Below are 27,042 nucleotides of genomic sequence, written 5' to 3'. Positions count from 1 at the left end.
ACAGAGTGTAGGCACTGAAAGAGACAGATATACGTTCTGAAACACTGATTAATATTATAAAGAGTAGTAGAACTAAATCAGTGAGCCTCTGCTTGATTTTTATTCAGCCCACCTCAATTATGAATAGCTTTCTTTTTCAAAAAAAAATAAAAATAAACCTGTACTGAAAACTTCCAAGGACACCAAAAGGAATCTGATCAGGCTCCTATTAAATAGTGTAATCCCATTTGCCAGAACAAGCATTTTGGGCTTGTCCAGATACCTGATTTGGCAGAAAATATTGTCCTTTCAGTGTTAATCCCAAGGGTCACTGACACAGATTACAGGCCCCTAGTCCAGTCTAAGTTCAGGCATCAGGGGGTGGACTCTAGAATTCTAAGAATCTAGTGAGTACCCAAATTGACCAACCATCTGCCCAATGCAAACTAAGACATTGGTATACCTTGGGCATCCCAACTTTTCTATCAAATTTTATACGAAACCATTGAAAATGGAAACCAGTAGTATTTAAATACATATCATAGTTCAAATTAACACTGTGTATCTGTGTGTATACAAATTTATATGAATTTTTACTTGAAATAGTGAGTAGATATGTCACAGTTATTTCAGGGCAAGTGTTTTAGGTTTGTTATCTCATTAAATCTTCACATGCGTTAGTACTTTCAGTAGAATAATTACTCCATTTTAAAGAATTAATTCATTGAAGCTCAGAGTGCTTAAATAGCTTCCTTTGTGTTTGAACAGTTTTTGGATCTGGGGAGTTAGATTTCAGAGTCCATAATCTTATACAAGTCCTCTTAATATAAAAGAACAATTAACAGAAGTAATAAACTGATTCTATAGAGAACAAATAAAGAGATGGCAATAAACTGAATTTCCCAGCGCAGGTGGCTCTCCACCCAATATCTATTAACCAGATAATGTGCTTCCTTCCTTTCACTGTATGCTCTATTGGGCTGGTCTGATAGAAATATGCTGATGCCTGCAGCTTCTCAGAGCACATTTAGCTTTAAAAAAATGTATGAACTCAAAATAAGGACTTATCCTCCCTCATGCTTCATTAACAAAATCTCCAAAGCTCTTCTTCAGTCAAATTCATGTTTCTTATTCCAGTGGGGTGAGGATGAGGTCGGGGGGGACATGTTATAATTCAGACTAGAAAAAGAAATGTGGAGTGATTTCCACCTCTCTACTATGTTAAATTCCCCAAGATCGTTTTTCTAACAGTAAAGAATTCAGAGGTTTAATTTTCACTTTCCCAGTGATCTTACAGATTTTGAATTATTTTCAAGACAGGAATACCCTTCTTTTGTTTAAGGAGAAAAAAATTAAGAAGCTATAAAAGGTGTGGGAAAATCAGTTCAAAATAATTTAGGTAGAAAAAAGTACACAAAAAACTGAGAAATGGACAACAAATTCTTAAGTCTGAAGATTACTGAAAAAGTGCTTCTCACAGCCAATGGCCTATTCCACTTCACTTTCAGTACACTTGAAAATACTCTCTGCTTCTAAGAACTGTTAGTAGGAGAATGTTGCCTGGGCCTATCCTGAATAGTACTGTGACTTTATTTTCCCAACACATAAAATGCATTCATCCTTGAACGTCAATGGAGAACTCCAAAATTTAGAATATGGAAAAAGATTCCTACCTTGCAGCAGTTCAGTAGCCTTGACACTGGGTATATGCAATGGACATAATTGCTTAGCCCTTACCATTACCTCAACATTTGGGGGCAGAGGAGGAATTGTTGATCAGTTCTGCTATATTTTGAGAGCCCCTATGAGAGAAACTACTGATTTGAGGGAAATTTTCTGTGTATGTATTTGATTACAAAAAAAAAAAAAAACACCACAAATTGTACCCTTAGGCCCCTTGACAATGTGACTTGCCATCCTTGTTATCAACAGCTACCATCCATTTCCCCACCCTATGAATGGCTTACTATGGGAAATAAAATGTGGCAAAAATGCTAGCATGACTATCTGGATTTTAGAGCTTTGTGGCTTCCAAAATCTTCGATCTCTGCCAATCTACTACAATACCAACTCAGCACAATCATCCTAGCCTCAGACATGAGAACAGCCATGGTTAGTACAACACTACTCAATGCCACAGGCAATGACAAAGAATGGACAAGCCCAGCTGGGCCTCAAAAACAATCAACCTGAGCTCATACAGAGCAATTAGCAATAAGGGAGAGATGTAAATACGCACTCATTCTTTGGAGGCACTAAGTTTTAGGGCGGTTCACTGCCTAGCACAAACTAACATTTAATGTATAAATAACTGCAGTGGCTAATTAAGATGTAGAAGATAAAGTGAAAGACCCTCTCAACAGACAATTCAAAATAAAAAAGGTACGATAGTATCAAATGCTGTGTTTTTTAATTTCATAAAAAAATTATGTTTAGTCCAACCGCTACATCAGAAAAAAATGAATTTAATCACAAATATAAAAAAATTCCATTTGCGGGAGCAAATAGCAATGTTATAGATTGGAAGAAACTATTTGGTATTTAAATTGGTTGCTAATTAGCAACTAATCATTTTAACCAAACTAGTGATATAACTGAAACAGATTCCACCCTCTAACCCTTAATTCTAAGAGAGGAACGTGAAAAGATTATGTGTGATAATTTGAGGGGGGGGATAATGGGGAAGGGAGCGGGTAGATAGATCTGTGGCCACATCTGGAAATGCTCAGTGTTAACGTCTGGCTTTTATTTCTTATTAATTTTATTGAGTCACAGTGAGATAGTTATAAGCTTTCATGTTTGGGTTACAATCACACAATGATCAAACACCAATCCTTCCACCAGTGCACATTTCCCACCACCAATATCCCCGGTATAACCCCCCTTTCCCACCCTCCCTCTGCCTCCATGGCGGATATGATTCCCCATAATCTCTCTCTACTTTTGGGCATTATGGTTTGCAATGCAGACCCTGAGAAGTTATCACGTTTGCTCCTTTATATACTTTCTGCACACATCTCCCACCCCATTCGGTTCCTCCAGCCATCTTTTTCTTAGTGATCCCTTCTCTATTCCAGCTGCCTTCTCCCCTTTGCTCATGAGGCAGGTTTCCAGCTAGGAGCAATCTATCTGTCCTATGTATCTAATGTCCTTAGGAGTCAGCCTCATGTTATGTTGTTAACTCCTGGCTTTATACTCAGGGATCACTCCTGGTGGTGGTCAGGGAACAACAAATGGTGCAGAGAATCAAAATGGGATAAGCAGCACACAAGACAAGCACCTTAACCCATGTACTATCTCTACCTGGCCCCTGGATATAGTAAACTATAAGGCCCAGTTTAACTCTAGCTGAAAATATGCCAATTTTGTCTAAATCATTAACGTTCTTAATACTATGTTTCTGGTGGCATACTAACACTATTCATCCCTCAGCTCATAATCATTACCTTCAATATGACTTACACCCTGAGAACATACAAGTGAGGAAGAAAGTCATGCCAAAATGCTCTGCAAGAGCTTTCTTCTAAGCTTTTGAATACCTTTTCTTCCCAAATCTGTGCTCCGTGACAATCGTTGGTGGCTTGAAAGTAGACACAGTGGGAGAATTTACACCAGGAATATCAGCAAATGCTACAAATCATTTTCCCACCAGGAAAGAGTTGGTCGTTAAACATTTACCAAGACAACACTGGACTTTTCTCTCACTGACTTAATATTCTTAGAGGAGATCTAGCCATTACATAACTATGCCCAAAATATTATATTACAATTTTAAGAAATATGACAAATCAGGAGAGGAGGTGACACACAAGGAGACAGTATGTATCCCAAGCAGAGGCAAAGTGCCATGAAGACTTCAAGCAGGAAAGAATAGGCAACAACTGAAGAAACTGAAGAAGACTGTGTGGTTAGTGTGGCTGGAACACAGGAGACATGAACCAAATGCGGAAGGGGAGGTGGGGGAGAAGAGTTAAGGAAGATTTTAAGAACTCAAACTGCTATTCTGTAAAATCTGGCACATTCTGTAAAACCAAAACACCAGATGAGGGAGAAAGGAGAAAGAGATTAATGGCAATCTAGGAAATGCTAGGTTTTGGGTATCTAAGGGATATGCTTTGGGATAGTAATGTAAAACTGGGATGCACAGTGTCAGAAAAGTAAAGGATGCTGCAAGTGCAGAAGAAATTATGGTGAGGTCCAGGAAATCTATGCAATCTAGAGCATGAATTTAGCACTGCAACTATTAGCCAGTGAAGCAAAGGTCAATATGGACATCAGGAGAAAAAGATGTTTCCATGAAATGGGGCCTTCAACAATGTAAAACTCTACTAAACTTTAAGCATAAAGAGACTAAAATGACCAATATAAGGTACCAATATAAGAGAGACAGCGCAGTAGGCAGGGAGCTTACTTTGCTTGTATTGCATGGGAATGATCTAGGTTCAATCCACCATATGCTCTCCTGAGCCCCAGCAGGGGTAATGCCTGAGCACAGAGCCAGGAGTAAGCTCTGAGAACAGCCAGGTGTGCCCCTAAAAAAAATGAAGGGAGGAAAAGAAGGAAGGAAGAAAGAAGGAAGGGAGGGAGGGAGGGAGGGAGGGAGGGAGGGAGGAAGGAAGGAAGGAAGGAAGGAAGGAAGGAAGGAAGGAAGGAAGGAAGGAAGGAAGGAAATCAGGAGAAAAAAATCAGGATTAGGAAGGAGCCAACATATGTTTAAATGTAAAAGTAATTGATGGCATGAAAAAAAATACAGTTTGGAATAATGAGTACAGAGCCCAGAATAATATGGAGTAAGACTTTGGTGAATGCTGAATGTATAAATAAGTCTCGGTGCTCTTTGTGAATGTAAAGGAGAAAGAAGAGAAAGCTACAAGTTGGGTCAAGGTAAAGCACTGAGGTTTCTTTTAAGATGAAAGACACTCATTTAACGATATGTATGACAATATGGATCTGGATAAAGGTGAATTACTGATGACATACACACAAAGAGGAGGTCTGAACATCAGTGGAAAATCATTGGAGAATCAGGATCTAGTGTCTGCTGGCAGGAAGTAGTCAGAGGGGTCTGTCAAGTGTCTTTTGAGGTAGGAAGTAACACAAACAGCTCTAAGTGTGGCAGCTGGAGCTTTAAACAGGAAGGCAGTGATGAATAAATAATAACATATAAAACCAGTGGCTTTGGGTTCTGACAGTCTTGACTTTCCCACTACCTAGACAAGAGACACAGCCTTTACAATAAGGCTCATTTATTTAACCAACACAAATGATAATAGTATAATGGAAAGAACTAGAAATAACAAACATATCCAAGTTCTCAGACTAAAAAACAGTATGTATTGGGAAAGTGAAAAAAGTCAGACAAAACTGACACAGTATGAAAAGAGCTAAGGTACTGGAAAGCATGAGACATTCTAGAAGCCTAGAAGGCGTGCAATTCTGTTCAAGAAAGATCAGAAAACGGTTTTCGAGAGGAAGAACTACTACAGCTGGAGCTTCAATTTCTCCAATGAGAATGAGAAAATGAATCAATCATTTAATTAACTAGCAAGAAACTACGTAAGGAAACTTGCATGGTGTCTCCACGCCTTTCTAGAAATCTTTTTGGTACATTTAAGACCATTAGGCTAATAGAGTGGCTTTAAGTCCCCTTTCCCATTTTCTGTACCGATTTTCACCTTTCTATAGATTTCTAGAGATATAGTCTTTCCTAATTATAGCTAAGAATCACTAAAACCATCCTTGAGAACTAAAGTGCTATCACTGTTCTCCCATTGTTCATCAAATTGTTCGAGCGGGCCCAGTAACATCTTCACTGTGAGACTTGTTACTGTGTTTGGCATATCGAATATGTCACGGGGAGCTTGCCAGGCTTTGCCGTGAGGGTGAGATACTCTCGGTAGCTTGCTGAGCTCTCTGAGAGGGGCAGAGGAATTGAACCCGGGTCAGTCGGGTCGGCTGCACGCAAGGCAAACGCCCTACCCGCTGTGCTATTTCTCCAGCCCAGCTAAAGTGCTAAGCTAAATTGCAAGTTATAAAAATGTACAATTTTTTAAAATAAAAAATATTAACAGTAATGTCCTGAGTAACTGAGAACTGTAGCACTGTGTTTATAAATGTTGTGTAAATTCTATCCCTTCTTTTATTTTCCTTCCTTGTTTCTTGACCGAGTGCAACTAGACACTGGAATCCCTGTCTTTCTTCAAACAAGCAAACCTGCAATAAATAAATTAGAAACTATGTTAAGAATTTATAAAAAAAAAAAGTTAATTGCAAAGGGATGCATGCAACCTTAAACTGGTCCAGCCAATGTACTGAACTGATTTGTTTGTGGAATAGAGATAGCCTGATCTAGTATCTCAAATAACAGCATTAAGTGTCTCCACTGATTTGTCTTCTGCAGCATTAGCTAGCTTCTCCCTTAGGCTTCCGAAGTAATTTCTTAAGTACCTCAATTACTTCATTGGTGGAAACAAAAATAGCATACTTAGGTCCATATTTCAATACATGGTCTAATACAACAGACAAAGTTTCTTTGACCTTAAGTTGAAGGAAGCTTTCTCTCACTTCCTAGTTGCTCTTAAATGAGTGATTCTTGATCCACTTTCTATGTAATGACCTTAAGTAGAAATTCCTACAGGAATAAAAATTTTCTCCAACTGCACCTGACCAAATATGACTACAGAGCACCATAAATATGACTGATATGACTAAAAAACTGCAATATTTTGTTTATTCATTTATTTCTTTAAAGTTTAGAGAGCTGATTACCTTTCTTTGCTTTAACTGCACTAACCCATTTGGCCTGTGACCAAGTATATTGCAGTGTGACATGTCTGGTTCATGATCACACAACAGTGGATCCTGAGGTGGGAATTCAATCTAAACATTAGGCTTCAGTAAATCTAGCAATAAGCATTATCTTCAAGCTCAGGTATTTTGTAGCTGCGTTCTTCTAACTCAAGTAATAAATACCCTCTCACAACGCATGTAACACGACTTGCTGTGTGCTAGGGAGCCCAACTCTATAGTGAGGGGGCAGGCTTATATAGGTTGACTATATTAGTTAGTCCGAGAGCCTTTCATTGAGTTCAAAGTAGATTTCATTTATTTCACAAAAGTAAATCAACCTATCTGGTGTCTTGAAGCTCATCGATTTCATTTTCCATGGATTAATGGCCCAATCCTACATGAAATCCTTTGCAAAGGAATCACATTTGTCAATCTTATTTCATTTAAAGGGCTGGAGTGATAGCACAGAGGGTAGGGTGGATCCGGGTTCGATTCCTCCGCCCCTCTCAGAGAGCCCAGCAAGCTACCAAAAGTATCTCATTTGCACAACAAAGCCTGGCAAGCTACCCATGACATATTTGATATGCCAAACACAGTAACAACAAGTATTACAATGGAGACGTTACATTTTATTTAAGTGGAAGTCACTTTGGAACAATGGCCTTTAAAAGCTGAGAGGGACTTCATGGTTCAAAAATATGTGATCAGTGTTTTTTGGAGAAGCAAAGGCCCTGGAACATCCATGACTTTGTTTAAAGCAGTCATAAATATGGCCTAGCACACAGGCGTTCAGTCATTTTCCAATCCCTTAGAATTTCTCAGCACTCCAATAGGGTATAGAAATAACCTCATCCCGGGATAGACATAGAAAGATAGCATTCATCTGGGGGATATAAAATAATAAAATATGAGATTAATACCCACAACACCAGGAGAAATACTCCATAACTTAGAGGCCAGCTGGGTATTCTAGGGGAAAGGACAATTCAGATGGAGAGGGGAACACCAAGTGGAGGGTGTTTGGAGGATCCTCCCAGGAGGGGAGATGCAGGTTGAAAGTAGACTGGACTGAACATGTTCGCCACTCAATGCCTCTTTGGCTGATCACAGCGCCCAGGAGGAGAGAGAGAACAGGGGGGAATGCCCTGCCACAGTGGCAGGGGGGGATGGGGGGATGGGAGGATGGGGGGGAGGGATATTATCCTGGTGGTGGAAAATGGGCACTGGTAGAGGGATGGGTATTTGATCGTGGTATGACCGAGATCCAAGCACAAAATTTGTAAATCTACAACTGTACCTCATGTTGTTTCACTAATAAAAAAGAAAAGAAAAAAAAAAAGAAATCAAAAAAAAAAAGTCAAAATAAACTCAAAGTCTATTTTCACAAGGTAAAAAAAAAAAGAAATAACCTCATCCCACATGAAATTTCTCAGTCATTAGTACAGTAAAACTTCCAATAAAGAATACCATGATACAGATACAATATTTTATATTCACCAGTCTAATCAAGCTTAAGTCATATAAATGAAATGTGTCCATATACTGGCTATATTCAACTAGACACCATGTGCTCTCCCTACAGTAAACAACCCCTGATCTCTTCAATTCAAATATACCCACAGAGGCAACCTGGCCAGTGTTGACTTTTTTTCTGCTTTTTGGGTCACACTCAGCGATGCACAGGGGTTACTCCTGGCTCTACACTGAGGAATCACTCCTGGCGGTGCTCAGGGGACCATATGGGATGCTTGGAACCGAACCCGGGTCAACCGCGTGCAAGGCAAACGCCCTACCCTCTGTGTTATCATTCCACTCCCAGTGTTGACATTTTTAATGCATAATATAGACTGTTAAGATCTGTTTGTAAATGGGTTCATACCAGTGTTATAGATTTTAAGGTTCTGCATTACTGAAATTAAAGACTTTAGAGCAATACAGGGTGGCCATGCCTACGTAGTCTCATGCATGCCAATTCATACTTTTTGACTCTGTCTAAATGCTTCCTCAAAACTTGACACCCATTGATCTGGAGTCCCCTTAGCGACCATGGAGAGGAACTAGAAGAAATGCTAACACCATAATAGTCCCCTGTAAAAAGAGAACTGACTGTTGAAAACGGGTGTGCAATTTCATAGCTCTAGAATCCGTAATTGGGACAATTCCAAGGTGAGCCCTTTAATTCCACAGCAAGACAAAAATTCAGCAGCCCAAAGTGTAAAGAATCCAGTAACTGGCCCTATATCAATGAACTTCCCTCTCCTGAATCACTTCTCCACCATCCTGCCTATATTTTCTGTCATCATCTTCAAAAAAAATAGAAAATCTCAATCTAGAATCCTTCACTTAAGGTCAGCTGCTCTAAGAATTCAACCATTTTAATACTCTGTTTGCACTTCTTTGTTTGCTTATTTTTAATTTTTTTTAATTTTTCACTCCAGTAATGAAATATGTTAGAGCTAAAGTAGATTAAAAATTCACAGCATAGTATAAAATCCCATCTACTCTGGTATTCTGACATCTCAATAGTCACATCACAATGCAGAAACTATTGCCCTCTTGCATAATGAAACCATGTTATAGGAACAAATGTTCATCTAAAAATAGAATCTATTATGTATACCAGCACAGTTGTTAGTTTCTTAGCATAGCAACTAGTTCTGCCCCATAAAACTTATCATGGAGGCATTCACTTAAAGCAGGTGCATTGTTTGCATGATGCAATATAATTTTCAGATCACATTATCTAGGGAGTTTTGCATATTAGTAAAAATAAATCACATGCAAAAATCATTCTTGCCATAATCTAGATGCTCTACCAAAGGACAGAAATGGAATCTACAAATTCAAATGGGAAAGACAGGAATTTTTCAACTCTCAAATTAATCATGTAGAGGTGATTAAATCACAGCTTTCTCTCACAACTGTATGATCTGGCTTTCTCAGGCTACGTTCGTGGATTTGTGACAGTAAAGGCAGGGGCCTATAAATTATAAAAAGTTGCATGATGTTCTGCTGGAAGATAAATCTGCTTTTGTATCCAAATGCAAATTTAACACATGAAAAATTATAAAAACTATTACTTAAAACACGCCACATATTTCTAGAGGTCACTGTCACTGTCACTGTCCTCTTGTTGTTCATTGATTTGCTCAAGAGGGCCCAGTAACGTCTCCATCGTGGGACTTGTTACTGTGTTTGGCATATTCAATACGTCACAGGTAGCTTGCCAGACTTTGCCGTGTGACCAAGATACTCTCAGTAGCTTGCCGGGCTCTCCGAGAGGAGTGGAAGAATCGAACCTGGCTCAGCAGCGCGCAAGACAAACGCCCTACTGCTGTACTATCGCTCCATCCAGCTAATTTAATTAAATAATGAATTTAAACAGCAACTTGAAGATCTCAAAAACAAAATGATTAATCAAAAGGAGTTGAATGATATACATAGAATGTTAAGAAAGGACAAACTATAAAGCTAGAACCTGCAACATTCACATAATGACGAATTAAATGAATTTTCATCAATGAAATATAACAAAAAGATCTATTTTGATTCAAACTTGGGTACTAGGAATTAAATTTTTTTAATGCTAACAATCTCCTGTTCTCCTCAGTACAGGATGGGGAATATTATTCAATCATAGTAAAATAATTCAGAATCTTGCAGGGTCTCTGGGTGCTCCAGCTGAGTTAACCTGTGACAGTAATTAGGCCATGGACAGGAAAAGTAGAGAAAGCGCATCCTCTCAGGAAGTTTACGAAATTAATTTGTGATGTCAGCTTGCACTCTAGCAGTGTTCAGCTTGGCTCCACTTTAGAATCAAGTGTAAAGAGAGAAAAAGAAAAAATATACTCCAACATACTCCAAAATAATCCAGCGCTCAACAACAAACAAAGCCTAATACCTCAGAGGAATGAAATTCAAGTCTCTGGGAATGAGTCCCATGCATCAGACTTTTTAAAGCTCCTTCACTGATCTCAAGTTCAAGCCCAAATGGAGCAGCACTTAGTTTCTTCCTCACACTGTAGAACATACCTACTGAGGTTGCCTTTCAGAAAATTCTGCTGGGGGAAAAAAATCCCACAGAGAAACTTAAGTTTGCACATTAATCAAGTTCCTTCAAAAACAAATCAATTGATGGGTCTAGGAAATAGTACAGTGTGTAAAGTGCAAGCCTACTGTGTGGCAGACCTGGGATCTATTCCTGGCACCACATGGCCTCATAAGCATTGCCAGGGTGACCCAAGCAGGTATCCCCAGCATCCCAAGACCAAAGGAGCATGGCATCCTAGGACCCTGGCATTATACTACCAGAGAATTGCCAGAGAATTACCAATGGGACCCCAGACCTTCTGAGTACAGCGTGGAACTACATGGCCCCACACCCTGGCAAAAAGCAAAAAATATTTGAACCAGGACAATGATTCAGGCAGCCTAAGATATCTTCTGTGCTTCCACTGACCTACACATCATGACCAGGATTCACTACTCAAGAGTCATCTATATGACAACCTCCATATACAAGCAGACATAATAACAACTCTATCTTGACAATTTTTCAAAAAGATTTAAAGTCCCTATGTGTATTACAAAAGCGACATGTGGAAGCCCATGTGTTTGCTATTATTGGTGATGATACAACAAGTCCTAGCATTTAAAATTATGTGCAAATTCAATGAATGAGTATTTCACAAGCACATTTGTAATACATGGGTGCTAGAATAACCAATCGTGCAAAGTTTTTGCCTTCTACATTTATTTAAATAAAACAATGATGAATCAATAAAAAAGAAACAACAATATTCTTTCATTTAATTTACTGTTACTGCAGTAAATACTAGAGTGAGTTCAATTTTCATAGACATGAATTTTATCAGAAGAGTAAAAAGCAACTAGTCTCATTTTAAATATAGAATTTTGACAAAAAAAATCAAGAAAACCAAATAATCTTGGAGAGCCAAATAAATAAATGAGAGAATGAAAAACATGAACTGCATTTACAACATCTGTAACTCAAATAAAGGAAGATGACAGAAGTCAGTACCAATTATCTGGGAATTCTAGTCACAACAAGGGCAATAGGCCTTCACACAATAGGGGGAAAATGTGAACAATCTTCAAAATGTAATTCCTGCATTCCCTTCACACATTCCTCCAACCTAGTGTCTCAAACTAATTTTGGTATCAAAAGGTACAAGTACCCCATTCTAATAGCCTCAGAGCATGGAAAGCATCCAATTTAATTTCTCCTATAATACTGGGAAGAGCTAAATATAATCAACTTATAAAGCTGAGGCATAATTTTGTAATTAAATTATATTAGCAGTAATGAATTTTGAATTAAAGCCAGGGTGTTATATATTTCTAAACTCTGGTTTATATTCAAACGAGCACTGAAGTTGTTATTCACACGATGAAGTGCTGTAAAGTGACATGAAAATCATAGTAATGCCCTTTTTCCCTAAAATGGACTCCACAGCAATTGTAATAATGCCATTTCATCATAATCTGACTGACTTTCACCCACATAAAATACATTTGAAGAGGTTACACTCAATTAGAATTTTAACACAGGAAACATCTATTACAGCCTCCATGGAGAACCTGTAAAAGATTCCATTATAATAGCATTGATTCTTATGGTGCATCTACACAGGTTACAAAATCACAGCTTTTGGCTACCCTACAGGACTGATAATTCATCACAGCACAATCTTTGGGGCCCATGGCAGCGAAAAAAGTATTGTCAAGAACAGATGGAGCTGAAGTTTGAATTTAATATGATGAGGAGCAATTTATTCCTTTGCAAATCTATCAGAACATTGTTCAAATTACGCTAAAATAAAAACACTAGAAGTTTAACCTCTAAGGATCTGGTTATTGTGGAGGAGGAAGGACTTGTCTGATCCCAATATAATCGCAGTAATCCTACAGTTATTATCTTTAGAAAAAAGGCAGAGCCAGCCATGGTGGAGTTCAATTCTTCTTGTGAATAATATCATTTTCTCCCATCCAAGCCCTTTAAATCACCTTAACGCTTATTCTATAATACACTTCAAATTCCCATGGGTTGAAGAAACTTTCACCTATGATGTAGTACTTACTAGCGAATTATCCTCAGAGGGAAAGTCTTCAACACAATAAAAACCTTTTTTATTTTTTGTCTTCCATGGCTCTGTTCCCAAAACATTATGAAATACATAAATAAACATCTTGTTTGCCCAAACAGACCTGAGTTTCTATGTTTTAGATCAAAAGAACACAACAGGGACTAAACAGATAAAGAGTCACTATTATCTTAGAAGAAAGAACAAAATATTTTCAAGCATACACAAAATGATAGTCTTTGGCATTCAAAACTAAGTTTATGATCCCAAACAATCAGTAAGGAACTGTTCTGTCCAAGACCATTAGGTTATTATATACCAATACAAAGGCAACACAATGGACCTTAAGAACATGATGCTGAGTGAAATAAACCCAAGAGATAAAAGAGAAATACTACATTATCACTTATACTTAAACACTGGGGAGAAAAGTCAACTAAAAGGAACAGAGAATACAAAAGTGGTTGCCAGGGGCTGGGATTGAGGAAGTTAGGGAGAACTTGGTAATAGACCAAAAACTTTCAGTTACAAAATTAATATTGTCTGATCTGAAGATCTAAAGCATGGGGGCTGGAGCGATAGCACAGCGGGTAGGGCATTTGCCTTGCACACGGCCAACCGGGTTCGATTCCCAGCATCCCATATAGTCCCCTGAGCACCAGCCAGGGGTAATTCCTGAGTGCAGAGTCAGGAGTGACCCCTGTACATTGCCAGGTGTGACCCAAAAAGCAAAAAAAGATCTAAAGCATGATATAGTGAATCTAGCCAGATATGATGATTAATTAGATGGGAGGAATCCATATATATATATATGGATCATATTTAACCCACAACTGACAGTGCCTGGAATACATATATATATATATGTATATATATATACATATATATATATATATGTGTGTGTGTGTGTGTATTCCGGGATCATAGTACAGCCATTTTCCTTGTTCATGACTGATCCAGATTTAATCCCTTCCACCCCATACGGTATACCAAACTCCACCAGGAGTGATCCCTGAGCCAGGAGTAAACCTTGAGCACGGCTGAGCGTGCCCTGAAAAATAAAAACAAAGCAAACAAAAAGTTTATTTATACCAAATCACAGTATGCATATTTATATATTTTTAATTACTCTGCCAATAACTCAATAAAGATGAAATTTAAAAATAGTAAAATAAAGGTTAATTTTTTAGATACCACAAAGGATCAAGTTTACAAAATGCCAAGCATTATGTTTTACCAAAGTTTACCCATTTTACATGAGATAAAGCCAAAATTCAAATCCTTACGCCTAGGTTTTGTAAAACACTTAGTTTCCAGCCTCTCAAGACAAGAGAACCCTAAGAAAACGTCCCTGGGGCTGGAAAGATAGTACAAATGGGTAAGGTTCTTGCCTTGCATGCTGCCAATGCAGGTTCAATCCCTGGCATCCCATATAGTCCCCTGAGCTTGTCAGGAATAATTCCTGGGTGCAGAGCCAGGAGTAATCCCTGAACATTACCAGCTATGGCCTAAAAACCAAAAAAAATAGTATGAACCAAAAAAGAGAAGAGAGAGAAAAAGGAGAGACAGAGAAAGAGAGAGAGAGAGAGAGAGAGAGAGAGAGAGAGAGAGAGAGAGAGAGAGAGAGAGAGAGAACCATCCTGATGTAAAACAACATATTCAACCCGTAACTGACAGTGCCTACTGAAGATTCCTTTTAAAACCCTCTATTTGGGGGTATCTATATTAAGTTATTATGCAGTATATATTCATAACAAGTAGTTCCAAGATAAGAATTCTAGTGAAATTAGTTTACTTTAGAGATGTCAGGACAAATCAGGAATGATTAATCAAGTCAGGAAGAGGAAACAAATCATAAAGGAATGTATTCCAGCCTCTGACCACTATGAGTAAATGGATTTATTCTCAGTGGGGAGAGTTAAGGAGCTAAACACAAAGTATTCGCCTTTAATAATAAAGGAGGTAATAGTATTCACATATGAATACTTTGTATAGGGATAGGCAATGATTTTAAGAATTTCTGGACAGAGGTTTGCCTGAGCTCCCATGAGAGGCCAGAGAAAGATAAGGAAAGCAAATGCTGGCCACTAGGGTCCAATTGATTAAGGGTTTTGGGTACTATGTTCTGTAGCTGCTCCAGCAATGAAGTAAATTCAGAAAAGGGGAAGGAAAAGAATTTGTCAATTATACTGACTGTTGCCTTAAAATGGTATGTTACTCTACATCCAAGAATGATAGCCAAGCTCAGGAAACAATCCTCACTTAGTATCTCTTTTTCTAAGGTGATTTTCAAACCTTGGCAGAATATGGTAAAAAAAAAAAGATGATTTTCTTAATGTAAGCCATATCAATGTCCAAAATTAACTGTTGAAATAGTACCCTGTCCCACTTATATGCAAGAAAGGTAAAAATTGATATTTCTGGGTTTACTAGAAAAGTATACCCAAAAGAATGAGTATCATTGATAAATGATGACTGATAAAATGCAGAATATACATTGTTTTTGGTAAAAGCCAGAATACTTTTCTTATTTTATTATTATTTTTTTAACTTTATTGAATCACCATGAGATACTTACAAGCTTTCCTGTTTGGGTTACAATCACACAATGATCAAACACCCATTCCTCTACCAGTACACATTCCCTACCACCAATATCCCTGGTATACCCCCCCTTTCCCACCCTCCCCCTGACTCCATGGCAGACATGATTCCCCATAATCTCTCTCTACTTTTGGGCATTATGGTTTGCAATACAGACCCTGAAAGGTTATTATGTTTGTTCCTTTGTCTACTTTCTACACATATCTCCCATCCTGACCGATTTCTCTAGCCATCTTTTTCTTAGTGATCCCTTCTCTATTCCAGCTGCCTTCTCCTCTTGGCTCATGAGTTAGGCTTCCAGCTATGGAGCAATCTTCCTGTCCCATGTATCTACTATCCTTAGGTGTCAGCCTCATGTTATGTTGTTTTATACTCCACAAATGAGTGCAGTCCTTCTATGTCTGTCCTTCTCCTTCTGACTCATTTCACTTAGCACAATACTCTCCACGTCTATCCATTTACAAGCAAAGTTCATGACTTCATCTCTCCTGACAGCTGCATAGTATTCCATTGTAAATGCCAGAATACTTTTAATGGGCGTACCCTAGGTATTTTTATGAAAGTTTATAATTCATCATTCAAAATATTTTAAATTATGGGCACTCATGCTAAAAACTCATTTATGGAGATATTTAATTTTTAAACTTCCCTTTGAATACTCTATGGAAGCTTAAAGTTACCACAAGAAGAGGTAATCTAAGTTGCTATTAGTAGAAAACTAGATATTCCTCCTTATAAAGATCTCAGGTGGATAAAATCCAGGCCAGAAGAATATGGCAGATGGAAAAATCAGAATTGTGGATCCATCCTGCCCTAAGTTCCTGGAAATGATTGATATTAAGTATAAGTTAAGTATATTATTAAGTATAAGTTAAGTAAACTTATGAAGTATAAGTTTGTACACAGAGAAGAAATTTCAAATGATAGACAAAAAATTGAATGAAAATGAAGGAGAAAATGACATCTCAGAAGTCCAAGGACATTAAAACTTAGGAGGGGGACCAAAGAGATAGTTAAAGAGCTAAGGCATTTGCCTTAAGTGTTATCAACCATGGCTCTATCCTGACATTTCTACAGCTTCTTCAATCTAAGCCTAAAAAAATTACAAGAGACTGAGTGACCCCATAGCTGACACCAAAGAGCAAAAACTGAAAGTCATCGACACAAAGAACCACTCATTCAAATAAATTAAATTTAGTGCTGACCTTGTATTCATTTTCAAAACGTGTTACATGATTCTAAATGTTTGTGACTCTCATCTCACCCCCAATAACCCTCACCCCAAGTCCCCATGCAATTTAAACATTATAAACCTAATGCCCACGGTGATGAAATTAGGTTATGGGGCTTTGGGGGAAAGTATCAGGTCATGACAGAAGGGCCCCTTGAGTAGGCTAGTACCTTTTAAAACGAGGATCCATAAAAAATCCCTAGTTCCTTTCATTATGCTAGAACACTATAAGGCAACCAAGAATAGAATCTGGCCATGTTGGCATTGATTTGTGCCTTTTAGCTTTCCAAACTGTAAATAATAAGTGGCTGCTATGTACAAAGTGCCTGGTTTTTGGAATTTTGTTATAACAGCCAAGTGGCATAAGTAACATAGGTTGAAAACCTAAGTAAATAATAATGGTGGCAACTAAGATAAATTAAAAGGCTTCAATGCAGAAAGGCTAAAATATAAATTCATCAAAGTTCCAAAAATCAAATCATCTTGTGTCATATGTTAAGAAATTCAAAGACAAGTCACAGACAAGAAGAATGCATTTGCAATACCTATAATAGCAAAAGGATTAACAGCAATGAGACAAACAGAACTCTCAAAACAAGCAAAAAGAATGCGAGTATATAATTAAAGTGAAAGAAAGCAGAAAATGGTTCATAAAAACTTGAAGATATCCACATATTTCTGGAAAAGCCGGCTCTGGTATATTAAAACAAAGTGATAAAACGGTTGCATCAGACTTGCAAATTTTAGATAGTTCTTAATAGTACTGATGGAGCTTTAGGAAGCAGTGCTGCTCACAAGAGTGACAGTGCTATAAAATGGCACAACCATTAAGTAAAATTTAGGATATGTATAGCCTTCAATCAGCAATTGTAATTCTGAAAATGTACCTCAGGGAACTTGTGACCCATATACCCAGAGAGGGACACACAGAACTGACTTTTATTCTATATTGTAGCTTTGTTTTCTGAAATCCAAAATTCAGAACATCTGAACACCAAGAGTTCATCAATAAAATTTTTTCTTTATTAAATGAAATTGAGTAATACAGCATGGATATAAATATAGCGATTTAAAAGAAGCTATATACGCATGTGCTCATATGAAAATGCTCTATGACATTCTGCAAAAGTGAAAAGCATGTCTATAGAGCTATAAAAGTAATGACATTGATTCTAGTATCAATGAATATTATTAATGTACATGTAAGTTCAATTTAAAAAAGAGCTGAAAGGATATCAGGAAGGTATTTCTAATAGCTGACTCTGGAAGACAAGGATTTGGTTCAAAGGAGGGGAGGGAGTGAGGAGATGTATTCTGCTGTACTCTCTCTTTGCTAACATTTGTCTCTATTATCTGCAAAATTAAAGACAAAATCTTCAAAAAAAAGAAACAGTAAAGGTCTTTCATTTAAATGTAGGCTTTTCTTCTACTTTTTTTTTTTTAAATTTAAGTTCCTCCCTACCACTTCAAACTCTTAGGAAGTTTACTGAACTATATCAAGTTTCTTGTATCTGAACTAGACTAGTAGTGACTAGTTTTATTTTTACACCAACCTTGGCACAATTGAAAGGCATCGGGTTGCAAGGCAAAGCTTTAATGTTTCATATTCTAGCAAGGTAACTATTTCTTCTTTAACAGTGACCCTTTCTCCATTTTCAGTTTTTTATCCAAAATTGTGATGCCAATTTTTTGTCCATGAAAAATCCAGCACACGTGCTTTTAATGGCTAACATTTCCCTTTCTGTATGGATTTCTGGTCCAAATATGGCACAACTCCAAAGAAAAAACAGTCACAGTCTAATCGCAGGCAACCTCTTAGATAGTCAGACTGTGCAGAATTCCTTTTATCCATGATTTCAAACAAATATTATACATGCAGACATAAGAAAAATCACCACAATTTCAAATAGTCATACTCAAAAGAAGCTTGTTTTTGCAAATTAGAGTCAACAGGACTTACAGAACCAACAATAATGAGGAAGAGATTAGCAAAATGAGTTCATCACTAGGAAAATGCAAGGGCATTAATTCCCTAAGATGATCTCCCTATTTTCTGCTATCACCAGCTCCTAATACAATTTCATCTATGAACATTCTGCTACCTAAATGACATGCCAGCTCTAGTTTTTAATTCCTACATATATCATCAGAGCTGTCTTCTCTGCCACGTATTATTTTCATGGTGACAAACCAAAGAGGGGTTACACAGTCTTTTTCCTCCCGTGATTATAAAAAAAAAAAAGAAACATTATAACAACTTTCTTTACCAATCACTCAATTGAGCAGATTCGTATTCTTCGGGTGATGAGTAATCAAAATGCATAGGCTTGAGCTGGAGCCATAGCACAGCGGGTAGGGTGTTTGCCTTGCATGTGGCTGACCCGGGTTCGGTTCCCAGCATCCCATATGGTCCCGTAAGCACCGCCAGGACTAATTCCTGAGGACATGAGCCAGGAGTAACCCCTGAGCATTGCTGGGTGTGACCCAAAAAGAAAAAAAAGTGCATAGGCTTTGTGGACAGTAAGAGAAACGTGTGAGAAGTCAAAATAAAAAAGAAGCATTTACAATTCCAATTCCAGCTTCCAAACCAATGGAAAACAAAATTTGTACAAATCAGGAGGTAAGTGTATAAGTGTCCTATTTTTTTCCTTTGAGAAATGGTATCTATAACATATGGGATCACTAAGATTTATCCAAGAAAAATATATGGACATTTTCTTCAAGTTTGAAAAGAGTCAAATTTTCAGTGGACCTCAAATTTACACCATGATTGTTCCTCCTGGCCTTATAGTTTCAAATGATCATAGCAAAAGTTCAAGTGATCATGATGCATGTTCCATCATTCATATGCCCCCTTTCTCCTAGCACATTTAATCCAATATATCACATACAGGAGTCCACCTCCTAGAAGCAGATACATCAGTTTTTCTAGTTCCAGGACTGGGCTTAAAGCCAGAAGAAAATGACAAACTTGGAAGCATAGAAAGTTTAATTTTTTTCCTTAAATTCTGTCACTTTTTTGGATACCAATATATTATCATTGACTAAAATGTAAACCACCATCTCTGATATATGACTAAGGGATGATTTAGGCATTCAATAACTAAAATTTGCCATCTTTGACTAAAACTATAAGATTAATATCCATGAAAACGAAAATTAATAAGCTAAAAGGAACTGCTATTATCATTATTTAATTTGTCATAAAACAGCATTATAACGAAGAAAAAGGGGTTAGTTTCCAAAATTGGGAAAAAAATTGACATTTAAAAACCAATGTAAGTCAAAATACTGGGTTTACAAAATCATGAAAATCCAGTAAAGTGTTGCTAGTACTAAACTCTAACTTTGGGTGGGTGGGGTGGGGAGGTGACCTTGAGGCAAATATGGAGGGATGGTGACATTCTGGTAATGGGTGTCACATTATGTGCCTGAAATGCTATTACTATCAGTACTAAAAATCATGTGTCTAAGTAAAAATTAAAGAAAGAAAAGAAATATTAATGATTGGTCTTACCACGAAGCTTAACTGAGTAGTTGTGAATTATTTCTTAAAAACCCAAATACCTTCTGTTGCTTTTATAAGACTTGATTTACAAGCTGAAAAATCAAACTGACAGCTTAGTCTCTTGCACAAATACCCAACTTTTAAAAATGCTCTAGGCATTATAAATACATCTTTCATGAATATAGCATCAACAGTTCTAAAATTAGCCCTTAAGAGAAAAAAAAACACACAATCTCTTTCAAGTCATTGTTTCAAACATAACAGCAGGAAACCAAACAATGTCAAAGACAAAATTATTAACACACCCACTAATAAACATGAACAGTAAGTATGAAACCCTTTTTCAAGACAGCTTTTGACATTAGCATGGGGGCCTATGATGTAGTCCTGCATCTCTGGCTAAAGTTAATTTCAGGGCACCCATATTCAGAAAGGTAACTCCAGGATAAAAAGGCTAAAATTTGCTTTTTTTTTTGCTTTTTTATATAATATGTAAACAGGTTTATTTAGAACTCATCCTAAGAGCCAAATATTTTTCAGCACTCTATAGTTTTCACTCTATAGTTTCCATCAAAACTCAAAATATGCCATTGTAGAGGGGTAATTCCATACCATTAATGATAGATAAACCAAGATTTCCATGAGAGCAGAGGTGACCTTGATAAGTTTCAATAACTATATATGCACACTGAATGGGGCTGTGTAAACACTAAATAGCCCCTCAAAATTTAATAGCCTCCAAATAACTTTGGAGGACCTAGTTATCTTACCAATTTCAACATGTATGTAGAACTGTCAATAAACCCTAGTACGTCCTTACAAATATCATCAGTCCAAATCCCAAGTATTCTGTATTATGCTGTGGTCTCACAGGCTCAAATTCAGAACTCTAGCACTGACTTGAAATAACAATTATTTTCTACGAATATTTTTTAACCATCCATGAAATTCCAAATTTTGTAATGTAGTTAATAATATGAACTTGTCAATATGGAATTATCTCAACTGGGATAATATTAAATGAGATCTTAAATTCATTCAATAGGAGAGAGAAAACTAATCTGAGAAGGAATTTCTGAAAAAAAATTAAAGGCTAAAGAAATCATATTCTTGATTTTCTAAAATGAACAAATTTTCAAGACCAAATTGCAATTGCCACCAAGAAACCTCTTAGTAAACAGATAGTAGAAGGGAGAGAAAAAGGAAATTAACCAATAATACAGTAAAAACTTATTTTCTTAGAACTTCATTCTTTCCAGATGGAATTGGGGCGGGGGAAGAGATTTAAATTGTTAATATCAATTTTATTCTAAAACAAATGTAACATTTCCATGTTCTTGTCTTGAAAAATATAGCTGTACTAGGACTTAAAACATATAGTATTTCAGACTAGAGTCCTCAGGAAAGGCCAAGACAGAATGCCTTAGATTTTTCTCTTTAAGTAGAGAACCTTTACATAAATTGCAAAAGGTCACCTATGAAACAAATTATACTTCGATAAGAGAAATACTTTGTAAATTAGCAACTGGGAAAATAGAAGAAATGCATATCTCACTTCTTACCTTGTTTTGATCTGTCCAGTAAAAGAAAAATCCCTGAGGGTCGGTTCTCAAAATAATTGGAGAGACAATAGTGGAGTCCTAAAAAAATACAAATATATATATATATATATATATATTTATAACACTTATATCACTGTACAAAGTCCCACCCAGGGTTATTTAACAAGTGGTAATTGTGAAGGGTTTTCCCCATGTCATTAATTATTAAAAATTTTCCCCAAACTTTACCATGGCATTTTAACTTTATAAAACTATTAGATAACTGAAGACATCAATAACTGAAATATTTGTACATTACTTGCAAAGGAAAATGCTATTATCCATACATATTTAAGATATTGACATGTTTTCTATTAAGAAGCTATATACATAGGACCCAAAGATATAGCTGGGGAGCATGGTTTGTTAGCAGAAAGATGGTCAGTCTCTGCCACTGTATGGTCCCCTGAATACTGCCAGAAGCAATTCCTGAGCACAGGAAGCAGAACCATAAAACCACCAGATATGATATCCCCTCAAAAAAAAGAAGAAAGCTCTATTTCATGACCCAAATAATTTAAACATTAAGCACTACTACATAATTTAAATAATTAAAATTAAGTTAAACCCAAGCTTGAGGATATTTTAAATTATATTTATTCTTTAGAATAATTTTTAATTGCACCAAAGTGAGTAAATCCAGCCGTTAGTGCTGTGTCCAAGGTAACAGTAAGTAAGGTCATATTCTACATATTCAGAAAGATATACACAACATTGTTGCCAATTTAAAATTTACAGGATAAAATAAAGCATCATAGACAGTCTCTGTTAAAAGCATGCGTATTATAAAGGGAAAAAACTGCATGCACTGTAATTATAGGACTAACCATTTCTAAAATATGTGTTCTTTTCTTTTGGCAAATTTCAGAAAGGCACACCATCTGCCCAAGAACATGCCATTGGGTATGGAGGATTTTAGTGAAATACTTGGATGCTTTGCAGGAATTGCACCTTTTAAAGACATAAAAATTACAAGCTTTTCAAATTTTTACATACCCATTATTAAATGGTATATCTAAATTCTAACAGTGCTTCCCAAAGTGAAAGGCAACGCACCTTAGTAGGGATCCTAAGGAAGTGTGATTAGCTGTAGGAACAATTGGGAGGCACTTTGTTTATTCACATTAAGAAGGCTGATTTTTTTCAGGGGGGATACCAAGTGTTTTGATTTGTTGTTTCCTAAAAAGGTGAAAATAGACCAAATATCCAAATCCCTAGTTAGTATTCTACTAGGTTTATTTCACTTATCATTATTTGTTTACAGTATCATGATTTAGAATAGCTGTCCTTTTTAAAGCTGTATAGTATTCCACCAAATGCACACATACCAATTATATACATAATTTGAACATCAATAGACAACTGGACTGTTTCCACCCTTTGGCAATTATGAGCTAAACTGCTAGGAATGTGGTTCTACTCATATCAGTTGAGCACATTTTCACTATGTACCCAAAAGTGTTAGATTATATGAGAGTTGTGAGGTTACTTTTCGAAGAACTACCAATCTGATTTAATTTGATGTTCATTTCTTCGAACCACTCCTAACAAATTATTCATAGATTACTCCCATGGCGCTTTTGGGACCATGAAGTCCTAGAGAGCAAACCAGAGGTCCCAAATTTAAAATAGTCCTTTGAGCCATCTCCATAAAATTCAAAATGTAATATTACAACCAAAGAATATTTTAGGCTTCTGTGCATAAGATTCCAAAGCAATATATCAATAAGTCACAGTAGTATTTTCAATTTTGTTTTACTGTTTACTCTTCCAAGCTTGGGCAAAGTGAATGTTGCTCACAGGTTGCTTAAGAACAAAATTCACTTCTTAATAAATTTGAAATCAATATGTAGGTGTAAGATATTCTCAGGTAAGTTCTTTTTCATATCAGTCTTTTCAAAATCATCTAATAAGATTTCAATAAAATGTAGGTGATAATTCACTGCAAAGGAACCCAGGAAAATAAAATAATTTATTATTTTGGACACTGAATTAGACTGTCTCATTTATGTCAGCTACTTCTACTCATAGCTTATTCTTTCACCTCCTTCAGAATTAAAATTTCTTTATTCAGTATTTTCTTGATCAACTCATCCAGTCACAGTTCCTATTAAATGATCATTTAACTCGGCTCCCTGCCCATTTTCTCCATAATCACCTCGAACATTCCAAGATCAGCTAGAACTTGGCATTCTTGCCATGAGGGGATGATTTGACCCAGAAATACATAAATATCCATTTTTAATTCCACCTGCCTTTTTTCCCACCTCCTACAGAGCTTCAAGTCTATATTCACCCATTCCAAAGTATCCCCTCAGCCCACATCTCAAGTGTTACTTCTCAGAACATATGTTCTAGTTTGAAATTTGAAATATCTGGTCATCCCTAATTTCCAAAGGAACTGGAGGTGGACTGTGACTCTTGCAGCAATTGACTGCAGAAAAAGTCCCTGATGCTCTATTTCTGTCTTTAACTTTCCATCCGTGTGTATTTTTTTATAAGTTAGTGACCATTAAACTTCAGTGCATTGAGTTTACCAGAGTGGTGTTTTAAAATATAGATTTACAGGGCCTTTCCTAGGCCTCCCCTACTTACTAGATCTCTATAGAGGTGAGATTCATCAGATCTAATATGCTCTTAGTGATGCTTACACTGCTATAGTTCAGGAAACACAATTCGAAATCTATTGGCACAGGAAGTACATACATAGACATATATATCCAAGAAGTATATGTGAGCTTAAAATATAAATATGCATCTGCATAAACTCTCTCTAAAGTTAAATTTTAATTTAATTAAAGTTATAAGGAATTTTACGAATAACTGTTTACCTTGGGAGTATTTACCAAGAGTGAATATGCATGTCTCCTCAACAGTGAAGACTAATATAATGATATGAAGTCATGGCTTCAATTTACATGAATGCCCCCAAAAGTCTTTAGACACCAAATAAAAACTTGTGAAGGAATAAAATAAAGGACCTCCACAAAAACTCAACATAAAATAGTAAGAGAAACTGTTTAGGGGAAAAAAAGAAAGCTACTGAAATTAACATTAGCATTTACAAAATCCCTTATTTATTACAATGGATTGTTCATCAATGAGCCTGTATAAGACAACAATGTATCTTAATATACTGGTATAACATTATTATTATTTGATTCTGTTGAGACGGAAGCGGTCATTAAAGCTCTAGCCAATCAGGGTATTCAAGCCCAATACATCAGGATCCTCCGTGAGCTGTATTGCGGATTCACTACCAGGATCTCACCATTCTACAAAGTAGTAATCATTGATGTCAAGAGAGGGGTTCGGCAGGGCGATACCATTTCACCGAAACTCTTCAGTGCCACCCTCGAGAACATCATGTGAAGACTGGAATGGGAAGGAATGGGAGTGAAGATAGATGGTCGGCAACTACACCACCTCCTCTTTGCTGATGACATTGTTTTAATAACACCAAACATCAGCCAAGCGGCACAAATGCTGGCCGACTTTGATCATGAGTGTGGAAAGGTAGGACTACAGCTGAATCTTACGAAGACAATGTTTATGAGAAACAGCCTCGTTCCTGAGGCCCCATTCGCTCTCAACGGAACGACCATCTCCGAATGCAACAGCTATGTGTACCTAGGTCGAGAAGTCAACATGACAAATGACCTGGCACCCGAGCTGCGCAGGAGGAAGAGAGCGGCTTGGAATGCTTTCAAGAACGTCGACGAAATAACTAAAAGGATGAAGAACCTCCGGCTCCGGGCACATCTCTTTGATTCCACTGTTCTTCCTGCATTAACATATGCCTCAGAGACCTGGGCCCTACGCAAACAGGATGAGAACGCTATTCAGGTCTCCCAAAGAAGAACTGAAAGAGCTATGCTTGGAATATCACATTTCACTCAATTGAAAGAAAGAATCCGGAGTTCTGACAACTGTCGACGATCAAGAATCAGGGACGCTGTCTTGTTTGCCAAGGTGTCAAAAATCAGATGGGCTGGTCACGTAATGAGATTTGAAGACGACCGCTGGACTAGAGCTGTTACCGACTGGATTCCACGGGATGTCAAAAGACCGCGTGGCCGCCCACCTACCAGATGGTCAGACTTCTTCATCAAGATCATGAATTATCAGTTTGAGGCTCTTCATGTTCCCAGAGCGAACAGATGCCATTGGGCTACACTAGCACGCAACGCGGACAAATGGAGATGTTACTGGCGCCTGCTCGAGCAAATCGACGACTAACGGGAAGTTAAGTGATTAAGTGAACATTATTAAATCTTAATTTTATAAATGTTAAATACATAGCACTGCACTGTCCTCCAGTTGTTCATCCATTTGCTCGAGTGGACACCAGTAATGTCTCCATTGTGAGACTTGCCAGGCTTTGCTGTGCGGGCGGGATTCTCTCGGTAGCTTGCCAGGCTCTCAGAGAGGGGTGGAGGAATCGAACCCGGGTTGGTATCGTGCAAGGCAAATGCCCTACCCACTGTGCTATCGCTTCAGCCCATTAAATACATCAGTAAAAAATATTTATTTAAAAAAAGACAGGTCCTAAAGAAACTAGGATGAAATGACAATGGTACGCATATTCTAAAATCCCACCCGATCAGAATTTTCTTTAAAAAAAATATCTGTGAAAGAATAAACACACCTAGAACATTTGTTCTGAGCTAACTGCTACTGCATGAAGTTAGAGGATATTTTCTCTGATAATAACTTAAGAGAAAGACAATCCTAATATTTCCAGTTCACAAAATAAAATAGATACAAGCTCGATTTAAATAACTTGGACACTTTGGTGGTACAGCAACTAGATAACTGCATACATCGAAAGTCATAAAAGTCAGAACTACAAGAAACAGGTATCTCAAACTGTAATTAAATTTAAAAATCATTTTGATATGGAGGTGGGGGTGTGAAGGGGTTGAGAGAAAACTTGGTTCATTAATGGAGAGTAACAGATACATGTTGGGTTCAGAGCTGGGACACTGTGTGCCTGAAACTCCACTATTAACAGCACTATAAAACTCGGTGCCTAAATAAAAATATTTTTTAAAATGACTTTCTCAAGAAAACCTGGGTCAGATAGTAACAAAGCTTGGGAAATTAAATCTTCAAACTCATACTACTCAACATATTCTATTGCCCTGCTTAAGGAGCATTTTGGAGAATTGTTTTCTTAAATATCCTCCATAAAATTATAATGCCACAGATATCATGAAGAGCCAT

General features: G+C 37.1%; 1 protein-coding gene across 2 annotated transcripts in view; it reads right to left on the bottom strand.

Annotated features, from left to right (window-relative positions):
* Window positions 1–27,042, bottom strand: part of PLCB1 (phospholipase C beta 1) — a 787,019-nt gene that overhangs the window by 740,132 nt on the left and 19,845 nt on the right. For both annotated transcript variants that reach the window (XM_056121100.1, XM_056121101.1), the window contains exon 2: window positions 21,778–21,855. In XM_056121100.1, coding sequence (XP_055977075.1) covers window positions 21,778–21,855 — 78 coding nt within the window. The remainder of the gene's footprint in view (window positions 1–21,777; window positions 21,856–27,042) is intronic.

This window comes from Sorex fumeus, unplaced genomic scaffold (genome assembly GCF_029834395.1).
Source record: "Sorex fumeus unplaced genomic scaffold, SorFum_2.1 ptg000044l, whole genome shotgun sequence".
NCBI lineage: Eukaryota > Metazoa > Chordata > Mammalia > Eulipotyphla > Soricidae > Sorex > Sorex fumeus.
Note: the sequence above shows the minus strand (reverse complement) of the source record. Positions and strands in the feature narration are given on the sequence as shown.